This window comes from Montipora foliosa, chromosome 6 (genome assembly GCF_036669935.1).
Source record: "Montipora foliosa isolate CH-2021 chromosome 6, ASM3666993v2, whole genome shotgun sequence".
NCBI lineage: Eukaryota > Metazoa > Cnidaria > Anthozoa > Scleractinia > Acroporidae > Montipora > Montipora foliosa.
The window spans coordinates 3,771,846-3,794,345 of record NC_090874.1 but is presented as its reverse complement, the minus strand read 5'-3'; the positions used below and the strand labels follow the sequence as shown (position 1 = coordinate 3,794,345).

The window sequence follows — 22,500 nt, the reverse complement described above, 5'->3', positions numbered from 1 at the left end:
AGAATAAACCATGCCCAATTGAGGAACAATGTACTGTTGTGTTAGAAAGCAGCTTTTACAACAACAACACTTTGGATTGGTTATGACAGTTGTTATGACAAATAATTTATTCCCATCTAATGAAAATAGAGCGCATTCAATTATACAAGTTTCAAGTTGTTGCTAACCTGCATTCAGATTGATCGGCATTGATCAAGAAGTTCACCACTACTATTGGGCGAGACGAATTTGAAAAGACCAACACTCAGGGGCACCCAACGTCAATTTTCGGAAAATATCTGTTCGGAAGACGATTTGAGATCCAGAATTTTCGAAACATTTGTTGTAAAATTTCTTGCTTGCCTGCCTGTCCTAGGATTTTCGAACATCTAGAACATGGTATAATTGCCCATTTCTAACGGATTTTGGATCCCGGATTTTTACCCTAAAAAGGTCCCCTAGAATTTTCGGGAGCCTTTTTTCTGACTGAAATTTTCGAAAAGGTAAGTTTTGATCCCTATAATTTTCGGATCACAAGACTTTCAGCTAGGAAATCTGAACAGATGAAAAATTTTTAGGGGATAAAAATATGCCTATATATACCGTTTAAATACTAAAATACGTTTAACAATGCTATGTTTAAGTGGTTTTGAACTATATTCTCGTTGGGTGACCCTGAACACTGACATAGCGTTGATTCTCTTTTGAAATCGCGACCAAATTTTTAACAACTATCAACTGACTACACAACGCTAAGAAGCAAGGTCCACAAAACTGACCAAAAATGATAACACTCTCCTGCATCCCTCGCGGCCTTGCGTTTTTGCTGATTCTTCGTTAGCCATTGACGGAACGCGCGTGAAGTAAATAAGGATAAAATTAGAGAAGGCTTTCTCTTTCTTCTCGCACGGCATCACACCGTGTACATGCATGTGCAAGGTACGATCGATCGAGCATAGGTTTTTTTGTTACAATTTCCAATACAAAAAGACGTCGCTGCCGACAGCTAATGCTCTTCTTTTTTCGTTTAAGTCAAACATTATACCAGGGTGTCAACCGTTTTTCAGCATGTAGCAAAAACTGATGGGTCTTTCTTCTTGTCCGCGTTGGTCAGGGATTTATTTCAAAGCTCGCGTATAAGATAAACAGCCTGGGACGAAGCCTAGTCGGGGATATAATTCATGTCAGGCCAGCAAATGGCGACTTCAAGGTAAAAAGATCATGTTAACACTGGACGTCTTAATGACCCTTTGCACTTTTATCTTTTCGTATTCAGGGAGCGTCACCGAGCCCGATTATGTTACGAACTTGAAGAAATTCTTTAACGACGGATACAACACAGGAACCTATTACAAAAGCATCGCATCCAAAGAACGTAAGCACCCCGAGAGCTGTTATTCAGGGAACCAAGATGTTAGCGACATAAACGTACCTGATAAACGTTTTGGCTACACCTGCAGAAATTGGGCTTTGAAGACCTCTTCTTTATGCAAGAGTATTGTTTAGCCGGGATGCGAACGAAATTCTTAAAACTTAGGAAATTCATACCGCTCCTCTACGGGTTTGAACCCTTGACCTCGTGATACAGGTGCCCCGGTTGAAGTCCTGAAATTTCCAGGCTCTTTTCAACGCAATTGCTAATATTGCGTTCATAACTGCGAGGATCATAGCTTTACTTGATTTCATATCCGTAGTTCAATGTATGCTTTATTTCATATATAATTTCACGTTGACATAAAAAATACCATAACACTCTTTGCTTGTCCCTCCAAAATTTTGCTTAAGCATTGTTTTTGGGGTCTTATGCATTATGTATAAAGACCCCTAAGTCAGAGGCAGATCTTGTTATTTTCTCTTGGGGAAACATTGCTGATGCAAAATTGTGGAGGGACGAACAAAGGGTATTATAGTACTTTCGATATTTGCGAATATGTAATATTTTCGTGATAGAGCATACACGAAATTTCATATATATTTAAAGTGCTACTATGATCAAAAGAAATTGAAAGAGTGTTTGATTTTTATCCTAAGGCTGTTTAGTTTGAGAGTGTAAGTTTTGGATTTCACGGTCAGCCATTACTCACGTTCAAAACCGACCTCAGAGGGTTGCAGGTAGGGTAAAGTGGTATTATTTAATCACTAGTTTAAAGGGACAATTTCACGGTTTTGCGCATGTCCAAGCTTTGGCGCTTTACGGTTTTACGGGGTGCTTTCCATTAAGCAAAAATTTCTCGAAATTTCGGGCTAAAGACAAATGGAAAGGTCCGTTTCGGTTCGGTCCGACCGGAATATTTGGGACCACCGCTGGAGGTGGTCCTCTTTGACCGGTCGGTCCGCTCCGACCGAAACGTGCCGTTCCATTTACAAAAATTCTCGTTTCCAGCGGCAGTTTCATTGTGATGAAACCGAAATTTCGGTGGAAACGTAAATAGAACGCTTCGGTCCGGTTGGAAATTGACTTTTGTTGAAAATTGTCGTTCCATTTTTTCTTGGTTAGTTTCACTGGTCTCCGACCAGATGGTCCGGCATAATAGTAAAGCACCCAAAGAGACCATTATCCCAGAGTCTCTCCGGGCGCTCACCCGCCGACCAAAAAGCCTGAGGACTGTGGGTACGAGATTGACTTTCACTTAGAACGTAATATTTCATTTGCACGGTTTCCTCAGAGCTTGAATTCGAAGCGAAAGAGGCGCTTCGTGAATATCTGAGAACAAAGTATGAAGACATTGACCGCTTCCTCAATGAGTGGAAAATGACATTTCTCAGTGACGGACCTTTTGAAACTCAGGAAGATTTAAGCAGTATAAAGCAGAAAATGACAGATCCTGATGATTTTATGGTAAGAAACCGAGGTTTCAGAGTTCCTACTGTCTTTCTTCTTGTTGAAAGTACTTGAATATTTTATTTTGTATCTTGTAATCCTTTCTGTCTTTTTAGGTGTTCTTTTTTTCCTAGGGAAAAAAATGGCTAAAGCAGTATCTATGGAATGCAGTTTGTATCAAAAATACTTCTTGTCAATGTCATATATAAAACTTATCATTAAATATATAAAACTTATTGGTCTTTAAATAAAACATCTTAGCTTATACATAAAACTTGTTTGAAAATATAAAAGGTGTCACGCCACATATAAAACTTATTTGAAAATATAAAACGTGTCACGCCATATATAAAACTTGTTTGAAAATATCAAACTTGTCACGCCATATATAAAGTATAGCTTGTCACGCAATACGCCTATTGGTACCCAGTACCGCGCCAAAGGGCGAGAACGAGGCGATGGACTTGAGTGACCAAGGATTAGGAAGATGGCCTCTCACAGACACCTCGTTGAGAGACTATCAAGTCTTGCTGATGGTCTTAGAGACCAAACATAGTGGAAAGGCAAAGAGGGACATAGGGCAAAAATGAGTCAATGTCTCGATTATTAGAGCAAAGTGAGGCAATCACCGTGGGCAACCTTACGCGAAGTCGTCATTTCAACAGCTCTGCGTCACTGATGTCCTTATTGTCAGCAACCTGGAACGATTTGCTACAAGTAGAAGAATGAGGCTGGGCCTCAGTGATCATGATCTGATCTCTGCTATACGGAAGCAGAAGACCATTAGACCTCAACCTAAGCTCATTGAATATCGCAGTATGAAGGGCTTCGAAAATGATCGTTTCCTAGCTGATCTTGGTAAAATCCCCTGGCATACTACATATATCTTCGATAACATTGATGATATTTGTGAACACTGGCTCCAGCTGTTCATCGATGTAGTGGACCAGTAGAAACCATACAAAAAGAAGTATATCCGGGGAGACCAGCTTCCCTGGATAACCCCTGAGATCTCATCTGCAATCCACCACACTTCAAGCTCTTTTCAGACCGCGTCAAACCACCTCTGGAGTATTAATTATAAGAGAGATGAACTTGTCAGGTTTATGCACCGATCAACTCGAAACTTCAACATCTCCCCCCCACGGGCAAACCACGGGCATTTCAACTTTTGACGAATGGATCGTTTAAATTCTCGCCCCCTCGAGCCAAAATAGTGTTCAAATGCTCTACCCTGTCGTCGGATTTGTCTGTCTGCCACAACTTTTGAAGACCTTTTTTGTAAGCCAAAAAAAAAGAATCATTTGAAACCCGACTCTTCCGGTTCAATTTTCCCCACCCCACGCAGATTCGTAAAGCACCTCACCAGTTCTCCGGTCTGTGCGCTACAGAGCTTCTGAGTTATTTGTCAAAGCGTTTCACGCAACTTCATAGAAATTCAAGTTCATCGCCTCGTTCTCGCCCTTTGGCGAGGTACTAAGTTCCAATAGGCGTATTGCGTGACAAGTTATATTTTATATAAGGCGTGACAAGTTTTATATTTTGTAGCAAGTTTTATGTAAGTTTTGTGTGTTGTATTTAGAGACCAATAAGTTTTATATATTTAATGACAAGTTTTATATATGACAAGAAGTTTATATATGACAAGAAGTATGTTTGATATAAACGGCATTCCATAAATGTCTGCCACATTCTCGGCCAATTATTAATCCGAATCGAGACTCATCCTCAAACTTGCTCTTCCGCGCTTTGTGCCGGATGCATGTATTTGCTACGTCCGGTGTTGTTGTCATTGGACAAATTGGGAGATGAAGCAAGATGACAATCGGTGGCTGTGACAACGGCACAATACAATGATTTTAATGAACAAAAACAAAGGTTCTTCACGCCCCGTACGTGCGTTGTACAGGTTAGGGCGCTTGCCTTGAGATCCGGGGATCCCGGGTTTGCCTCCGGCCAGCTGGGATTCCAAGCAGTTGTTGGGTCTGTTTTTCTGTTCTGGCGTTTCCTGGTTTGTGTTTCATTGGCCCTGAAAAGCCCCTATGGGGAGTGTTCAATTAAGTATGTATGTATGTGTATTTTTAGGCCGTTCTCGGCTTGACAACGACGTGCAATGACCATATTTGAGGTGATGCCCTTTTAGTTTTCTCTCCAAATATCCACGCGTTCATACTAACCTTTTCTTCCTGGAATGATAATACACACTTTCCAAGCCGAACGACGTGGACTTGAAATTATTACAATAACGGCAGGAAATATTTTTCCGCTTGGACTGAGACTCATGTTAGGTGAACTGAAGCAAGGATTCAAACAAAATGTCTTATTAAGGGTTTTATTTTCTTATTTTAATTAAAAGACAGGGTTATACATTCAGGACATGTTAACCAACCGTGATGACGCAAAGGAAGCAACTGAAGCGTACATTGAGGCCTTTGTATCAAAAAACAACAAAAGAGTAAGTTATGACTGTCTGCGTCATTGGTCTTAAAGGACAGTATTTGTCCCACTATTGCGCGGGGGTGATAGCTACTCAAAAGTGGGACAATCTTTCATCGCTTTGAAGTAATGAAGGTCTGTGTGATCAAGCTACGTACAGGAGCATTGATGATTATAACACAATCACAGTACGGCTTCCGTACAACGACTGACACCGACGACTACGATATGAGTACAGTGTATTAGAGCGATTGTCAATTGAGTGTCGTAAAAACCAAGTAATTACTTTGGCCAATCAAAAACGACGGAGACAATCCATGAAACCAATCAAAACTCGAAGTAATTACACGTAGCCGACACAAAGCGCGGGAAAATGTGCACGCGCGAGCCACGATTGGTTTTGGTTTCACTTCTGACTGGTTGAAAAAGTAGCGCGAGAACTTTGAACCAATCACCGAGTGAGGTAATCATAAACCAAAGCAATTCGCTAATTACTTTCGACACTCAATTGAAAACCACTCTAACGCAACTATGGCGCAATTTGCTGATACCCGAGTTGTTTCAGACTATTTATAAAGGCAAGTGCGAATTTTGTCTTTTACAACACGACTTCCGTACGAATCCAATGTATTAACGCAACTGTAGGGCAATTCACCTATACGAGTTGTTTCAGACTCTTTATTAAGGCCAGCACAAGTTCGAATTTTGTCTTCGTTTTTGAAGTTCCATTTATGTTCACATACCAGGAAACATTAACTTTTCCCTTGATAATGATGCTGGTATATCAGGGACCGAAAAGTCACACAATTTCTACTTCTAATGTTTATCCGTAAACCTTTTTACCAAACGATAATATAAAGAAAAAAAATCGCACTTGTACCTGATTTTAAGTCTCGGAATTAGCCTCTTTGCTCCACAGAACGATACTAAGGTGTGAGTGGAAATAGCGTTTCCGTGGGGTAGATGTTTTGACCGCGCGAAAAATGAGGCGAAAAGTGTCCGCCCCAATTTTCACTCACCAAAACATGGACATGTTGCATGTTTCCCCACGGAAACACTTGCTTCGCAGGATGGGGAAATGGAAGTATGATTGAAAGAGTTAATCCAGCAATGCCTTATTTTTAGGTAGCGTTGTTCTACCTTGGTGATGATGATATCATGCATGGAGTGCTTGCCGCTGGAGTAAGAAGCAATATGGACGCTGTCTTTGTAGTGTATCTCAGTGACTAACGATCTTATTAAAGAAGTGAAGTCCCAATATTTGAGCAAAACGCTGTATCTTGTATTCTATTTCTTTAAGGCGTCACTCGATAGGAGAAGCGGTGCCTAACGACCTTAAAAGGGCTATGTCACATTATTTTGGGGTGTTTAAAGAAAATCTTTCGTTTATCACGAAATTGGTAACATGGAATTCCTTTACTGATAAAATTATCGGTACATTACGAACAAGATGATTTTGAGCAAAAACGACCTTTTTTCGGGCCCTCTTTTTTCAAGATTACCGAAATGCAATCCGTCTCAATCTTGTCCACTTGTGTCCATCCATGCTTCTCTTTCCTTTTGCTGTAGTTCTTTTATGTTGTTCAACAGTTTTAAGTCGTCATTGAAATGTTTTATTCTGCTTTTTGAGCATTTTAGGTGTCATGACATTACATCATTTTGCGTGACATAGCCCTTTACAACTGCGATTATTGCCTCGTCTCCCACCCCCCCCCCCCCCCCGCCCCTAAAAAAAGGCAATTTAATCATACGGTTAGTCCCCAACCTCGCAAGGAGTGTGTTATCAATACCCACTTGTATACGTGGGTAGAGAGAAACTATGTCGTTTGATGGACTCCTATCCTGCCTTTCCGTCGTCACGCAATTATCCATAATTGTGTGACAAGCAAAGTGACCTGCGCAATAGACCTTTTTCGCTTGTACATTTTGCTTTCCCAATACAAATCATGTGATAATACTCAGGAGGATTGGTCCTTTGTTTTGCTCACTAAAAAGAGTGCATGCAAGCATGAATATGTCTGCATGCACTCTTTTTAATGAACAAAACAAAGGACCAAATCTCCTGAGTATTATCACATGGTCTGTATTGGAAAAACAAAATGTACAAGCGAAAAAGGTCTATTGAAAGTGGCATACCGACTGGAAGTAAAATTGTTGCTTTGTACGACGAAAACAGATGCGCTACGATAAAAACTCGAACTATTGGTCCTGTTTTAAAAACTGACTTCGGCTACATGGTCATTTTTTTAAATTTCATCGTTAACAAAACATTGCACTACCCTCCGCCGATCTCTCTGGCGCGTTACCTTGCCCCCATTCTTGTATGTCTTTCTGTACTGAATTCAGTCTTCCTCGGGCTTTAGTGGTTTTTCATTGGCTCGATTTCAGTACTGATCAAAATAATCCTATGGTCTTGGAGGGGGGCCTGTGCAGCAAATTCTCAGGGTTTCCAATCACCCTAGAGGTACTGTTTCCTTCAAGAGCCAGTTCAGTGCGCTTGTGCGCCCTTGCTCTCGTAACGCCGCGCCAACTTTTTCTGCGCATAAACCGTGGTACCAGTTTATCCAATCGATCTGGAAAGCAAAGTTCTCCAAATGTTAGATAACGTCAGCTGTATGTTTTGAATCCTTTGTAAGGATATAAGCTACATTTTTCTGCCAATTAAACAAGTTCTAAGCGAATGTGAGACAATGGTCAACATATATCAAATACAAGGTGTTACAAATGAACCCACTGGGAACTCGAACTTCGAGTTCCCAGTGGGTTCATTTATAACACCTTGTATTTGATATATGTAAATAAGTTCTATCCTGTATTTATAAACAAATATTTGAAGCGCGTAGTTCAACGTGTTTGACCCTCACTCATCAACACTGCGGAAGCGCACTTCATCATTCTTTAATTTGGATGTCTCTGAGGAAAACAAAGCCCTGTCGATCGCCTTTTGAAAATTCGCCCGCTACTATTGTCAACAAAAACGCGGCTGTTATTCGATACGATCAAGAGCGATTCTTGTTGTTTGTAACGAACTTCATTGCTCTATCGGCGAATGCAACGGACGCTCTTTCAAGAAAATGCGGTTGAGAGGAATTTGAAATTTAGGAGGAGTTGAAGATTGAGTCACTTAAATACGGTGGCTTGTAAGGGCCATCAATAGTTCAGAAAAAAAATTTCATAACGACACTTAGTAACTGTCAATTGACACTTATAACTGGCATTTACACTTCCAACTGTCAACGATAGTAACTGGCAATTCACACTTATAACTGGCATTTGACACTTATAAGTAGCAATTGACACTTACAAGTAGCAATTGACACTTATAACTGGCAATTGACACTTATAACTGGCAATTGTCACTTATAACCGGCAATTGACACTTATAACTGGCAATTGACACTTATAAGTAGCAATTGACACTAAGAACCGGCAATTGACACTTATAAGTAGCAATTGACACTTATAACTGGCAATTGACACTTGTCAATTGGTGCTTATAAGTGTCAATTGTCAGTTATAAGTGTCAATTGACAGTTACTAAGTGTCATTATGAATTTTTTTTTCCTGAACTATTGATGGCCCTTACAAACCACCGTACTTAAATCATTCAGAAGTAAAACAAAAAGGACGGTTTGGTGAGTTTTAGGCGTTTAGTCCGATTTTGATTCGATTACCGTGAGTACCTTATGGAGTCGAGATAACCCTCGCCACTCAAAGGCAGTACAACTTAACAAAGAGGTTTACCTACCTCCTCAGATGTTAACATGGACGGCAGAAGAAGCTTGGTTTGGATTGGAAACTGTAGAAACACGAGATCGAAACCAAATGGTTAAGGCCGGCTATGGAAAAGTTTCTCTTACAACACCCGGGAGTTGATATTATTATCGTCCACAGTCTTAGACGCTGTCATGGCCATGGAAACATTGGTCAATGGCACAGCTTGTAGTGGCTCAAGATAATTAATGGCGAATATCGGTGAACACTGAAAAGCCGAGACGAAGTCGAGGTTTTTTTTCACCCAGCCTGAGGTGAATAATTGTTCTAGTATAATTACAAAGGTGATTATTTGAAAAATATACATTTTCATTAAAACAATTAATTTCTTCGTCTGTCACCTCGATAAAACGGCTTACAGCCATTTTGAAAAAAATCACTTAGGCGATTATCGCGTAAGAGTCACTTCAAGAGCAACCAATCAGTGTAGAGAATTTTCAATAACCACCTCTGTACTTATACTAAAACTCGTTAACAATTAAATTTTTCACAGAATAATTGTAAAATATATTACAACATTGCATGCACATTTCAGTGGTTAGCTCGAGATGTCAGGCGATAGTGTTAAGCACAAAAGGCTTTTGCAGACTCTCTTTTCTCGTCCCTTCCCATTCTCCCTTGCGTGCGCCTTAAGCAAGTTTACGATTATGCTGTACACTCTGGCATACAAAAGACGACTGGGGACGAGTCAGCCGATGAGGTCAACACTTTGAAGGTGTAAAGAGCACTTTTTCCCGAGTACATAGCAACTCTATATACGCATGAACAATTTGTTAACTTTCTGGCAAGTACTGTCCCAATATGCATATAGTTATGTTGGTTACCACGAGCACGGCATGTCAAGAAAAAAAAGCTCTCTTACAGAATGCTTACCAAAGTTATCGGTTCAAAGCCCAAGTATCCTCGATTCTTGAAGTTGTTCTACAAAAACCGAATAACTCAACGTAAGGTTTGAGTGAAGAAAGCGTGTGGAAGCAGTATTGTGATTGTTAAGTATCCATCTTAACTTACTTCTAACTCAACCGGCTTCACAAGCAACACACTCTCGATACGGATACCAAATGCGCCATCTTCATAATAGCCAGGCTCTGGACAAACAAAAACAGACTGTCAAAATTCCTTCTATAACAAACACATAGCCCAACGAAGATGTTCACAATCACAATATAACTAATATTGCACTTTAGCTGGGATCGCATACACTATATAAGGTAGTCAAGTGTCTGCAAAGTTGGAAAAAGTCAGCTTGTAATGACCAACACACCAGACCATTTATAATTTAAGCTGTGATGCTGCAAGCAATAACGCAAGCTTCATTGTCTTGGACTTACCGTCAGTGACCATCATACCGGCTTCTAGCGGAGCCTCATTTTGTCTGCTTCGGTAGCTTATACTTTGGGGGCCTGGAAAATATAGTACAAAAATCAGACTAACTAGATCCACAAAATAACTCAGAATAAATGAATGTGCCGGCCGGATTAACACTCAGGATCCGGCTTAAAAGAACTGAGGAGAAAGTGCTGCCTTTGCAATTTCATCTACAAATGGTTAGACTTTCAAGTTTTCTCGGATCATAACTATAAACCGAAGCTGGCCACGCCTCATAACCCTTGTTCATAAACTCTGTGAGGCGTTAAAGAACTGCACACATTATTCGATAAGAGTACGGGATGGAGTCTCCGGCGTTGTGGCTGTTCTGTTCTCTCCAGCAGAAGTGGCCGGCTTGTAGTGATGGCTCTAAAAAAGGCTTATAGCACATGAGTTCACCTAAGCAGAAACAGCCATAAGTCAAAAAGGGACTTTGCCGAGTGCTGGAACATGTAGATGCAGATGTTGATGTTCTGCGGGTTACAAAGTTGGACAGTGCGTCGTGTGAAATCAAAATAAGGCAACACTGGCCAAACAGAACAACGCCAGCAATATACATCAACCAATCAAAACCAAACGCTTGCAGGTCATTGGGGATTTGCCATTGCTTGGCAGAGAATATGGCTCGAGTCAGGAAGAGATTCAGCCATTCAATAGCCAAGCGCCAAAGAAATTTTGGAAAGTTGCGCAGAGATACTCTGAACCACAATCGAGGACAAAGGAGAGAGTTGACAAATTCACCTTCGTGTACATTTAGAAATGAGCCAATCCCGTGCCCTGTTCCATGTAAGTAATCCAGTCCAGCGTCCCACAAGGCCATGCGAGCTAAAGTATCCAGTCTGTGCCCTGAGTAAAAACAAAAAAAACCATTCCTGTTTACCGACGTCGTTGCTGCGAAAGGTTTTCTACCTGTCCAATAAAACCGGAAAAAAGACGCTTGAATTCGACAAAGTCTAATGTGGGGATGCAATATAAATACTGTAAATTGAGAAGTAGCAAAATAAAGTTGGTTAAATGAAGTAATGATTTATTGCGATTAACTGGCTAAACAGAACTGGAAACGGGAGAGGTGCAAAGTGGGTCGGTCTCACCTGTTGTCTTGTTTGGAAACACAGCCTGTGCGAGCGCAATATGACCTTTAAGCACCCTTGTAAAACACTCCTTCAAAGACAACCAAAAAAATACCCATAGTCTGATACAGATGTCATTTGCGTAACTCAATGTTATTAATGTGACAACCAAAACGAAGGATTCTTTTGAAGTGCAGCGGAAAATATTTTGTAAACAGATATCCTGTCCAGATGGATCACCTATTTTCATCCGCTGAAGCAATAAGCGGGGTAAGGGAACAACTATTGAAAATCGGACGCAAAATTTAAGCATTGCGTAAAGATTTGAAGAAGCGCCTATTTATCTCCAGCCGAAAATCTTCATTCATTTGGTTGTATATTTTTTTGCTTTAGGCCCTTTTGTGGCGGTCAAATGCGTTTTTAAGGTACGGCAATGCATATTATCTCGCGCACGAGAGTCCGGGTTTCAGTACTGTATGTCAAACGATTCCATCGTCATTAGCAAGACGGCTCCTAGTTGTATATATTATCGAAATTGCAACTCACCCGTTCCCACTTCGTAGGGACTCCAAAATGCCAAGTGCGAGTAACATCGGTAGTACCATCTCTAGTTTAAGGGAGAAATGTTCTCATCATTGTCCAAATATTAAATTATAATTAAAAGCCAAAAGGGTCAGAAATAGGAAAGGATCGGTGGTTACTTAAACTGTGCCCCAGAGTCACATAAATACAGCTCTTGGTTAGTTATCAATCGATCAGTCTCTTCAGCTGGTCTGAAAATGAACACAAAATAAACCTTTAAAACATACTTCATCTTCAGAAGTAAACTGCCTCACAAACTACGTAATGAAAATCGACCAAGCGAGCACTAAAACAATTGAAACCCTCAAGCCCTGGCCAAACGGGAAATGTTTGACGACCAAACATCATCAAGCATTGTTTGGTGATCGAACATTTTACTGTTTGGCCACCTTGTTTGATGATGTTTGATGGTGTTTGACGATATTTGATCGTGTTTGAACTCCATCAAACATTCGATCAAACAACATCAAACATTTCTTTTGTTCTCATGTTTGTTTGGTGCATGATGTTTGGTTCGTTTTGCCAGGTATATCAAACTTCTTTGGCTCGCGCATGCGAGTTGCGTTATCTCGTACACCTTATTCCAAAATGGCCGCCATTTAAATATACGTTATGATGATCATGACGTTGACAATGACGAAAAAGGAAAATCAACATGAAAATGACTCAGTGCACGATAAAGAGTTTGATAGATCTGCAGTTTTTAAGGCCTAAATTAAAAGTATACCAAACTACCTGTAGTGGATGATAGCCCCGTTGGAACCCACAGCCGAAATGGTTTCAAAGCTAAGGCTGACGAAGTTTTCTTGTTCCCTGTTCAAACGAAATTTAAAAAAGAGATTAGAAGAAACTCACTTGGCTGGAGGAAACATGCACTCTTCCCATTAAGTCAACAAATGTTGGCGCGGGTGCACCAAACAGACAGATCATATCGCCAAAAGGCACAAATGAGTTAAGAATTATCGATCGAGTATCTCTTCCCTTCTTACAAAGGCGTGGAAGTAGATCCAGTTTTTTGATCCACCATTAGATCCAGCTAAGTGGAAAGGAAACGGGAGCTCTAACGCGCCTTTTGACACTTATGTCAGTTCACAAATCTCATGTGAAAATGCAGAAGTATCGACGTGAACAGCTTTTTAAATTTAAAGTTCACCCAAGGGTTTAAGGAACCAGGGAACATAGAGTATACTCATGGTCGAGAACAATATTAAAGTACCCAAAGGAACGGGAAAACAAAAAAACTGGGGGATCATTTTCGAACATAAAAGTGCATAATTCATTTTGAGAACAAAGGAGTAAAGCATTGATAAGAGGCCCTCAAGCGTATTACCTTCTTAGTTCTTCGAGTTTCGTTGCACCGGTGATTTCGGTGAGTTCGTCTTTTGGGACTTCTTGCTCCAACCATGAGAAATATTCACAAAGAGCAACCGCGTCACGTATCTTAGATGAAAAAATCTTACGATTACAAGTTAGGATGCTATACCACTGAATCAGACTCGTACCCAGTCGCTATTTACGGGTTTCAAAGCGAAAGCGGTCTGGATAAAGTGGAGCGCGCGGGGAGTTATGGGAAGAGGCCGAAAAAAATATTTTCCCCTCGACCCTTCCCATGACACCTCGCGCGCCTTAATCCAACCTAGTATCCAATCCTCTTTCCCCAAAAAGCACGTAAATAGCGACTGGGTACGAGTCTGCCACTGAATCAATGGGAACTTGGATAGATCACCGTATAACCTTGTAAACATGGCAATACTAAACGAAACGTCCCATCTTTTACAACCAAGCAGTGAAGATCTAAGCAGAGACGTTTCAACGGGTATCTCAAAGTTCTCTAACCGTCGTTCCGACAAATCAAACGTGTTCAAACTAACCAAGCTATCAAGAAATCGAAACAGAGGAAGAACGGGACTGGTACTCCGCATCTAAGGCCCCCATCTACACTTGAAATTTGGCATTCTGAAGCAAACCTTGAATCTTCCTTCTTCTAACTGTCATTGTTTGGCAATTGGCAGAAGGATGGGAGTTTAATTAAGTTAATGGACATTGCTTTGGATGTGCCAACTTAAGGGAACAAGAAGACCGTCTAAGTGAAAGCCTTTTTCCTGGGATTTCATTTCCTCTCTCTCGCTCTCTTTCGCTCCAAGGAGATGGGAAGCATCCAGACCCTAGGAGCTCATCTTCAAAGTGAACTCACATGCGCTTGTCTCATTCCTTCAATCTCTACAGCATTCTTGATCGCCTTGCTGCGCGCCAAAGGAGACGACGGTTCAGAAATAAGACGACTCTGCAAAACACGCAAGAAGAATCTTAAATAACTACGAATCACGCGTCCCAATTAAGCCATTCTGTTATTCTTTCAGAGTTCCCCGTAGTTTTGGTCGCCGCCGTTAACACTTATCAAGTTTCCTATGCATTTGGCTAGACTACTGAAGTTTGTTAACTGTCTTCATGCCGATCAGACTATCATAAGCTGAGCGAGTGAGATTTAGTGCAAACGATACTAAGGCCTCAAAAACCTGGCCTTTTACAAATTAAAACAGCCTTTTTATCGCTAAAGCCTGACTGAAGCCTTTACAGACCTTAACCTAAGAGTAACCTGCAAAGCAGTATCGACACGTTGAATAGTTTGTGACTAGTGTAGGTTGGCCGTATTGAGTTGAAATTTACCTTTGGAGAAAGTCTTGCTAATGCTGCACTGGACGATGAGCTTAGCTGCAAATAATGAAAAACATTGATTGCAATGCAACGGATCTAGACCCGCAAATTTTGCATATTATCGCTGCGTTAGTTCAAGGGGCTTGGGACCAACTTCCGGGACCAAGCTCCTATATTTTTTCCCAGCGCCCACTCCATTGCAACCGAAGTGTTTGATAGCCGAGAAGGAAGGGGGGGGGGGGGGTACTCCTTTATATGGGCTATATAGGTATCTGCGGCCCCAAAGGATATCGATTTTGACCATTTTTGTCTGAAATAGCGTATGGTTTGTGCACTCAAGTCTTGAATTGGGTATGTTTTTTTAGAAGAAGCTACTTCTCCATCATTAGGCGATAAGACTGTCAACAAAAGCCCTTCTTAAATTGTTACGCCAACCGTGTAACAGCTAAAAGAGGTCAGAAATAGGGTATCAAATGTTTCGTCAGGTTTGAAATGGGGTTGGAAAAATCGTACATTTTAGTCTGAAATAGGGTAAGGGTTTCAAGAAGCGGGCCTCACACCCCCACCCAATTTTTCTGAGAGTACACACCCTCCCCCCCCCCCCCCACCTTTCCCGGGGTTTCCTTGTAATCGCTCGCGGGGTTTGTCGTTTAATGCTAAGTTTCTCGCCCTACAGGAGTACCACTCGCGTAAGTTTTCAATAGTGTTTTTTTCTTTATCTTATCTTTTTCCTTTCTTTTTCACCAACCCTGTTTCGCACATTGTTTGGCCACCAGGGGCCGGTTGCTGGAAGGCCAAAGCAAATTTTGACCACTGTAATGACGAATATCGTTGTCGACAAGAGTACAGACAACGCTGAACCACATTTCATTTGTTTTTTTACCACAATATTCAACGCCAGCGAAAATGTTTACTTCAGAGCGTGACCAAGATCATGACAAAAAGAAAGAGCAAGCGTTGCCTATAACCTTTTTGCAATCTGATTGGGTTATTCCCCAAAATGAGCGTTCCTGATTGGCTATTCCTATTGCGTGACACATTTACGTGAGCATGATGCAAGCAGCGTTGTCTAGACTTTTATCGACCAAGCAAAATAACCAATCAGATTTCGAGATTACAAGCAATTGAGGTAAAAAGTTGTTTTGTTGAGTTTGTGCCTGGTTGACATTGCGCCCACAACGCGAAACGCATTCAAGATGTTCTTCTAACCCATACGAATGTCGACGTAGGAACCTAACAGACTCAAGCGCAACAAATGTTTTCCAGGCGCCGGATGCGCGGTAGCGCATAATTTTTCCCGCCATTTGGTTCTGGTTCTTGTCGACTTGTTCTTCCAAACAATGAATTTCCGATTCTCAAGTTTTTGTCAAGGTTTTGAACGCGCATTAAGGACGGTGCCTACTAATTCAGAGGTATTTTTACGCGGTTTACTGAATATGTGGGAAAAGCAGATCTTAACAAGTGTTATTGAAACAAAAGAAAATTGGGTGTAACCACGCATTTTTCGAAGATAATTAACAATATTTGTAAAAAGCTTTAAAATACAAAGCAATGTATGGCATTCTTTTCCAAATTGAGGCTTAATTATCTCTTGACAAATGCATGGTTACCCCCAAGTCAACACACCGTCTGCAAATAGTATTTGTAGGAGACTGTCAGTGGCAAAATCTTTCATCTTAGCCAGAATAGCTTTTAATTTGTGGCTGGCAAATAGTCTTCATTGTGAAGCGGTTGTAATAGGAAAAAATTATTAAGTTAGTTCCTAACTGAATATTAAATTAATCATACCCAAATTCGGCTTCCACTCTTAGCAGTTTCATTTACAGCAGCCCATATTCCCTCATATGGACACACAGTCACTTTTGTATTGCTAAAGCCATCTGAACTGTCCAAGCCAAGATGCTTGAAAACTGCTTTGTCAATTTTGGATGCATCTATGAACAACCTGTCGAAAGAAATAGTGCTGCCAGTGAAATTGATCAAATACACCTGTTCTTCCCACCTAGCCGCTGACTGCTTACATCATTACTGACTGACGAGACCAAGCATAACATCAAACATGCAGCTGTCTACATGGTACTGTTAAGTTGGTAGTGATCATGGCTGAGTTTGAAGAAGCTCAGTCCAGCCCTAATCTCATATTACCTGTTCATTTACTAAGACTAGATAGCACAGCACCCCTCCAGATGATAAGTCGTCCATTTTTTAAATTGCTGCAGCTATAACAGTATGTTGATTTTATGAGTGACAATACCATGTTCTGAAAATGTGGTAACTAAAAATAATGGTAGAGAATTTAACTTTACAAGTTACCTAAAAAGAGCAAAGGGTTTTTGAAAGTTTCAAAATTTGTGATTTTCGTATGAAACAACAGTCATAATTCAACAGACTTGAACTTGATGGATATGAGGGGATTACAGCCAATTCAACTGATTGATTTTGTACCTTGTTGTGACTCCTGTATTTGCTTGTGGATGCAGCCATAATAGCATCAGTCAAAAACATACTTCAACAGCATCAAAGATAACTTACATTATTTCATCTTGTTTAATCATGACATAAGCAAAGAAGACTGGATTGAAATCTACATCGGAGCCTCGCAAGTTGAACAGCCCTAGTAACAACAAGCAAAGGACAGCAGTAAAGTCAGGGAGCTACTGCAGGAAAGTTCAGTTCCCTACACAAACGTCTAGTTTACTAAGGCTGCACTTATTTGGGATACTCCAGAATTGGAATACTACTGAATTTTGGAATATAGTCAGTTTTTTTTACCCAGTTCTTCAACTATTTCTGCAAACAAGATTGGTGGCTGTAACAAGTAAAAGTACTAATGTAGGTTGCACTTCAAAATCTTCATATTCCTGAAAACAGCATTGAAGAGCAGGAACTTACTACTGTAACACTGCATATTCTTCTGGTATGAAGAGATCAGCTCAGTTAGTTACATTAAACTTTTCCCTCCTAAAGGCCACTGATGGATTCTACTCAAATGCCAGACAATTTTACCCATCAATGGGGATCCCATAAGGAGCAAAAGAGTTAAACAATATTCTTACAAGCAATTTCATCCAATGCTGTCACCACCAGTACATCAGCCTTCTTTTTCGCAAGAGTCATCCTGACTTCTTGGACTTTATCATGCCAACTTTTACCTATATTAAAACGTTAAATGAAGCTGTATATTACAAAAGCTCTGAACAGAAAGTCAGCCTGTATAGGTACATGTAAAATGTATGGTGATTATTTGAAGTAAAAACTAATACCTAAAATAGCAAAAACGTTCTTAACAACAGTTATGTCTGGAGCGTTGAATCAACCACAAAATGCTTGCATTGTGTTATCAAAAAATTTCCTTGGGCATTTCATGAAAATTAGTTTAAGTTTTAAACTCATGTAATGTTGCATATCAATATGAACTTCTGGTCAAAATAATTTTAACCTAGTTTGAGTCTCTATTTCCTTTGTCTTGTAACATAATTGTTCATTATTAGGGATAGGAAACAATGGAATTGTGACTCAAAGCGGGTGAATATCATTTTGACCAACAACAGTCATAATAATATTATGTGTTTATTAAATGTAAACTTGGGCAAACTTGAAAGAAATCTCAGCACTTGTAAAAGGAGAATTAAGTCAAACCTATGACTTTCTGATATTAAGAATGGATGCAGGCCATTAAATTAAGTTGGCTCAATGTATTACTTATTTAACTCATTATTATTGTTTGATAGAACATGTATAACCTGTAAAAGAGATATCTAACACCATGAGTCCTTCATTGGGTGGATCGGGTCGGTCATGATCTTCCCAAACCAGATCAACTAGATTTTTCTCTGTGAAAACTAATGATAAGCCTGCTGACAACAACTCCTGCAAATAAATGAATTTGGATTGAGGGTCTATGAATTTTGCCCGTTTAGATTATATTCAAAATTCCCCAATCCAGACAGTAGGATTTGGAAGTCATTCAAACTCCGCGCAGATCTAGCCAACAGACAGCAGTGCGAAAAAGAGAAGAAGAAACACTATAACACTAACAATGATAATATTACAAATTCTTTTATAAGTAGAATCAGTTCAAAACCCAATGCATTTTGTGCCAAACCCTATGTCCAGTAATGCCCCTCATTAGATGAACATGGATTTCAATAAGTGTCACGAAGTGTCCCCTTGCCCTTTTCTGCAACTTCAACATCACTTGTGTCTCTGGGAATACACACAATTGACGTCACAAGGTGTCTCCCAAATGCTGCTCTTCAAGTAAGGATATAAGCATCTACATTTACCCTAAGCTAAAAATAATGTCACCCTTTACTCTTAACTTATTGTTGGAAATAGGTGCATGGAGCAAAGGCTTAGACATAAAGAGACGCTTTGTTTTGGATGTCAAATGGGCGTGAATCTAATTAGGCCCATATGCATTTCTGGCCATAAGTGAACTAGAGATCCAGATTTAGGCAAACCACAGCAGTGAAAAAATAAAGAAGAGGAAACACTATAATATACTAACAATAATAGTATTACAAATACTTTTATAGGTAGAATCAATTCAATACCTGATGCATTTTGTGCCATAACCCTGAAAGAAATAATTTTAAGACTTTCAGATAGAGTTATTAAATTATTATTTTAGTCATTAGAATTTTGATAATTATTTACTTTTTACTTTACTTTTTACTACTCTCCTAAAGGAAAATTTAAGTCACAAAGATTAAATTAAAATCATCCCCACCTATCCATCCACAATCTCTTAAAATATCGACATGAACAAAATATTTTTAATGGTTGAATGAAATTCAATAAAATTTTAACTGATTCCCTCTCTTTTGAAGAAGGACAGTTAGAGATTTCACTCCAGACTGTTTCCAGGTGATACTTATCAACGGGGGCTAGTTAAGGGGTGAAAGCCCATTATTAAATTATGAATGCAAAGACATACTAAATTTTGTTTATACCATGTGTAATGACCCAAGGGTCAACTCCAACCTTTGATCCAGTTGGCAATTCCTACAAATAAATACAATAGTGTTAATAGTTATATAATTACGATAACAATACTTTGTACAGTGGATAAGATTTTATTAAATTCTCAACCTCGGATAATGCATTTCTAGTGCTCTGATTGGTTTACTCAATCTGGGTTATCAGCTCATATACCTTAGTTTGACCTTATAATTTATGGCAAATGATTGCGCTCAGCGTTGCCAAGCTAAAATTATTTTCCCCGGAAAGCAAAATTTCTCTCTGAATAAAGCAAAAAAAACTTTTTTGTGGAAAGTTTGGATCGATTCCGATGTAGAAGTACTCGGAAAGGTAAGAAATAATTTGTGATGAGCCTGAGTCTGTCTGACCACCAGGTATTACACAACATCGCATCTTCATCAAGTTTTTTCAATTTCACTCGGATTTTCTCTCTTTTTTCGTTCATATTTCGTACTTCCAAACTTTTGGAGTTTAAGGAATTTAATAAAACAATTATCCCATTCGCGCTTGTTGGATATGAGACTGGTTATAGCCAACTTGGCCCTATGCACCTCATTGGCTATTTACCATCTCATATCCAACGTGTGCTCATGGAATAATAATTGTTAAATAATCATCATCATAATGCGCTCAGGGCCACATATGAGTTCACTTTGTTTTTCCTTTGGATACTTCTTGACTAGTAATAGGTTTTTGTGTTATTTACAAAATGCGTGGAATTAAATACATGTATGTACAGTACATGTACTTCTAGTCTTCACTCGCAGAATATCATCAACATTAACAGCCAATTGTGGAAAGGAATTACCTGAATAAGCCATTCTTCTTGAGATGGTGTGTCAGGAAGCCCTGAAAAGGAAAGCTTCATGGAAAATCACCTCTTTCACCATTCTATTAAAGGCAGACAAGTGTTCCTTTACAGTCACATCTCTCTCATGTTTATAGTGGACACTCTTGAATCCAGATGAAGGTGTCACAATAACTAGAGAGTTGCCTGCTTTATGATGAGATACATGGTGCTTTATACGTCATTACCGGTATATAAAACTGTGACATCAAAACTGACAGAAGATCTACATTAGTCTATTTAGAACTTATTAAAATATATCTTTGTGTCCCCTGGTTTAAGCAACATTGTAATATGTTCCTTTTCATGCCCAGTGTATGTGTTGACCAAGAAAAAGCTAAACTCTGTGCTTGACATTGTTTGGAATGCACAACCTCAGAATAATCCTGTGCCACCAAATTTTTGTCAGTCAGTGACAAAAATACAAATACACACAAATGGCTTCTGATTTTCCTTCTTGGGTTCTAGTTTTTCAACAGAGATTGCTAAAAAAATTGCTGCTGCTCTATTTAAGGGATCCACCATTTACAGGTTGTTTGCACTTAATATTTACCATCCTTCATCAATATCCAGTTGGAATCCAGCTGGTTCTCAGCCTGAAGATAATACCGCCCATCTGTCCACAGGGCAGCCTTGGTATCTGTGACAACAGCAGTACCTAAAAATTACCCCAAAAACAGGAAAGTGAATGGGAAATGAAACATTAACCTTTTCCACGACTACAATTTTGTAACAATTTCCCCTTATTTTCAAACAACCTGCGTCTTAACATTTCCTTGAGGACAAAAATGTCCCCTGCCACCATTCTTCCATGTCAAGCCTCTAACAAACCCCCTTCAGTTCCTGGAACAGCTGTACCCTCAGGCATCCCTTGCAATTCTTCAAATGCAGCCCTGCACACAAAGAAGCTAAATTTGGACTTGCAACACATAATTAAATGTGTAATATAACGCTTATAGAGGTATCAGAGTGTGTTCACTTTATTTTAACTTACCTGCTGAACCACTGAAGCCAGAAATAAATTCTCTCCTTAAGTCACACGAGGCCAAGTATTCATTCTGAAAAGATGTCAAGAACGAGGCCTCAGTTGCTTAAAAGCAGGATTGTGCAATTCCAAGGAATAAATAACAAAGAACAGATACCAAAGCCAATTCATTCATTCAGCTGATTCCTTTATCCAGTTGATTGCAATGAATAACCTTGCAAAAATTCACTCTTTGGTAAAAATGCAGACTTACGAATGCTAAATTCAGGCATGCATATCGTTTTTGGCCTAATTTGGAATCTAAACATTGTAATGTTCTAGGTCTAACTAGGCCTAAGGTTAGCATAAATAGAGGGTTTGAGTTTTTCCACTGTCTTCTTTCAGTCTGCATTTAAACAACTGGAGCTTGCTAAAATTAAGTCTAAGGACGCTTTCCATTTGATAGAACTGACTGAGTACCAGACCAGGCATTTAGAAGGACTAAGTTTAAAACACCTTCAAAATAATAATTTAATTCAATAATAACAGAAACCCATAAGGGTTGAAACGTGTAACGGCCCCTTGTGTGCTGGGAAACAAGCTTCTGAATATTCGATTTGCTAAGTACCATATTTGGAACAACAAGTGCGAGGGGTTTCCAAATATGGTACTTAGCACTGAAACGTTCAACCAATCAGTTCGCACTGAATATTCGGAAGCCCTGAACGCGTGTTACATGTTTCAACCCTTATGGGTTTCTGATAATAATAATAATTAAATTCTTGTATAGTGCGCAAAACATAGAAAGATGCCCTCGCACACTTTACAATACAAATCTAACATATCTGATTTACAATAAATATGATATAAAGTATGAATAAAGTAACAATTATAGCAATAAAATTATACTGACGAAAATTACAACCAATCAGCACCTGATCGTAATCTATTAAAGTTCATATGCCTTTTGGAATAGGTGACTTTTGCAAAGTCTTTTAAAAGACTGTACACTATTTCACAG

General features: G+C 39.5%; 2 protein-coding genes across 2 annotated transcripts in view; one reads left to right on the top strand and one right to left on the bottom strand.

Annotated features, from left to right (window-relative positions):
- LOC138006363 (uncharacterized) overlaps positions 1-6,494 on the top strand; it is a 7,097-nt gene extending 603 nt beyond the window's left edge. The window contains exons 3-6 of the mRNA XM_068852640.1: positions 1,256-1,354; positions 2,646-2,818; positions 5,157-5,255; positions 6,362-6,494. Of these exons, the coding sequence (XP_068708741.1) occupies positions 1,256-1,354; positions 2,646-2,818; positions 5,157-5,255; positions 6,362-6,466 (476 nt within the window). The 3' untranslated portion in view covers positions 6,467-6,494. The remainder of the gene's footprint in view (positions 1-1,255; positions 1,355-2,645; positions 2,819-5,156; positions 5,256-6,361) is intronic.
- Positions 6,495-7,289: 795 nt separating this feature from the next.
- LOC138006359 (xaa-Pro aminopeptidase 1-like) overlaps positions 7,290-22,500 on the bottom strand; it is a 16,140-nt gene continuing 929 nt past the window's right edge. Inside the window, exons 3-24 of the mRNA XM_068852633.1 lie at positions 21,510-21,573; positions 21,069-21,173; positions 20,477-20,517; positions 19,641-19,692; positions 19,242-19,264; positions 18,429-18,555; positions 17,742-17,837; positions 17,218-17,299; positions 16,474-16,630; positions 14,698-14,742; positions 14,225-14,314; positions 13,361-13,470; positions 12,766-12,843; positions 12,150-12,221; positions 11,995-12,055; positions 11,470-11,539; positions 11,120-11,224; positions 10,342-10,413; positions 10,022-10,098; positions 9,884-9,931; positions 8,985-9,035; positions 7,290-7,809 (exon numbers count right to left, since the gene is read on the bottom strand). Of these exons, the coding sequence (XP_068708734.1) occupies positions 7,690-7,809; positions 8,985-9,035; positions 9,884-9,931; positions 10,022-10,098; positions 10,342-10,413; positions 11,120-11,224; positions 11,470-11,539; positions 11,995-12,055; positions 12,150-12,221; positions 12,766-12,843; positions 13,361-13,470; positions 14,225-14,314; positions 14,698-14,742; positions 16,474-16,630; positions 17,218-17,299; positions 17,742-17,837; positions 18,429-18,555; positions 19,242-19,264; positions 19,641-19,692; positions 20,477-20,517; positions 21,069-21,173; positions 21,510-21,573 (1,746 nt within the window). The 3' untranslated portion in view covers positions 7,290-7,689. The remainder of the gene's footprint in view (positions 7,810-8,984; positions 9,036-9,883; positions 9,932-10,021; positions 10,099-10,341; positions 10,414-11,119; positions 11,225-11,469; positions 11,540-11,994; positions 12,056-12,149; positions 12,222-12,765; positions 12,844-13,360; positions 13,471-14,224; positions 14,315-14,697; positions 14,743-16,473; positions 16,631-17,217; positions 17,300-17,741; positions 17,838-18,428; positions 18,556-19,241; positions 19,265-19,640; positions 19,693-20,476; positions 20,518-21,068; positions 21,174-21,509; positions 21,574-22,500) is intronic.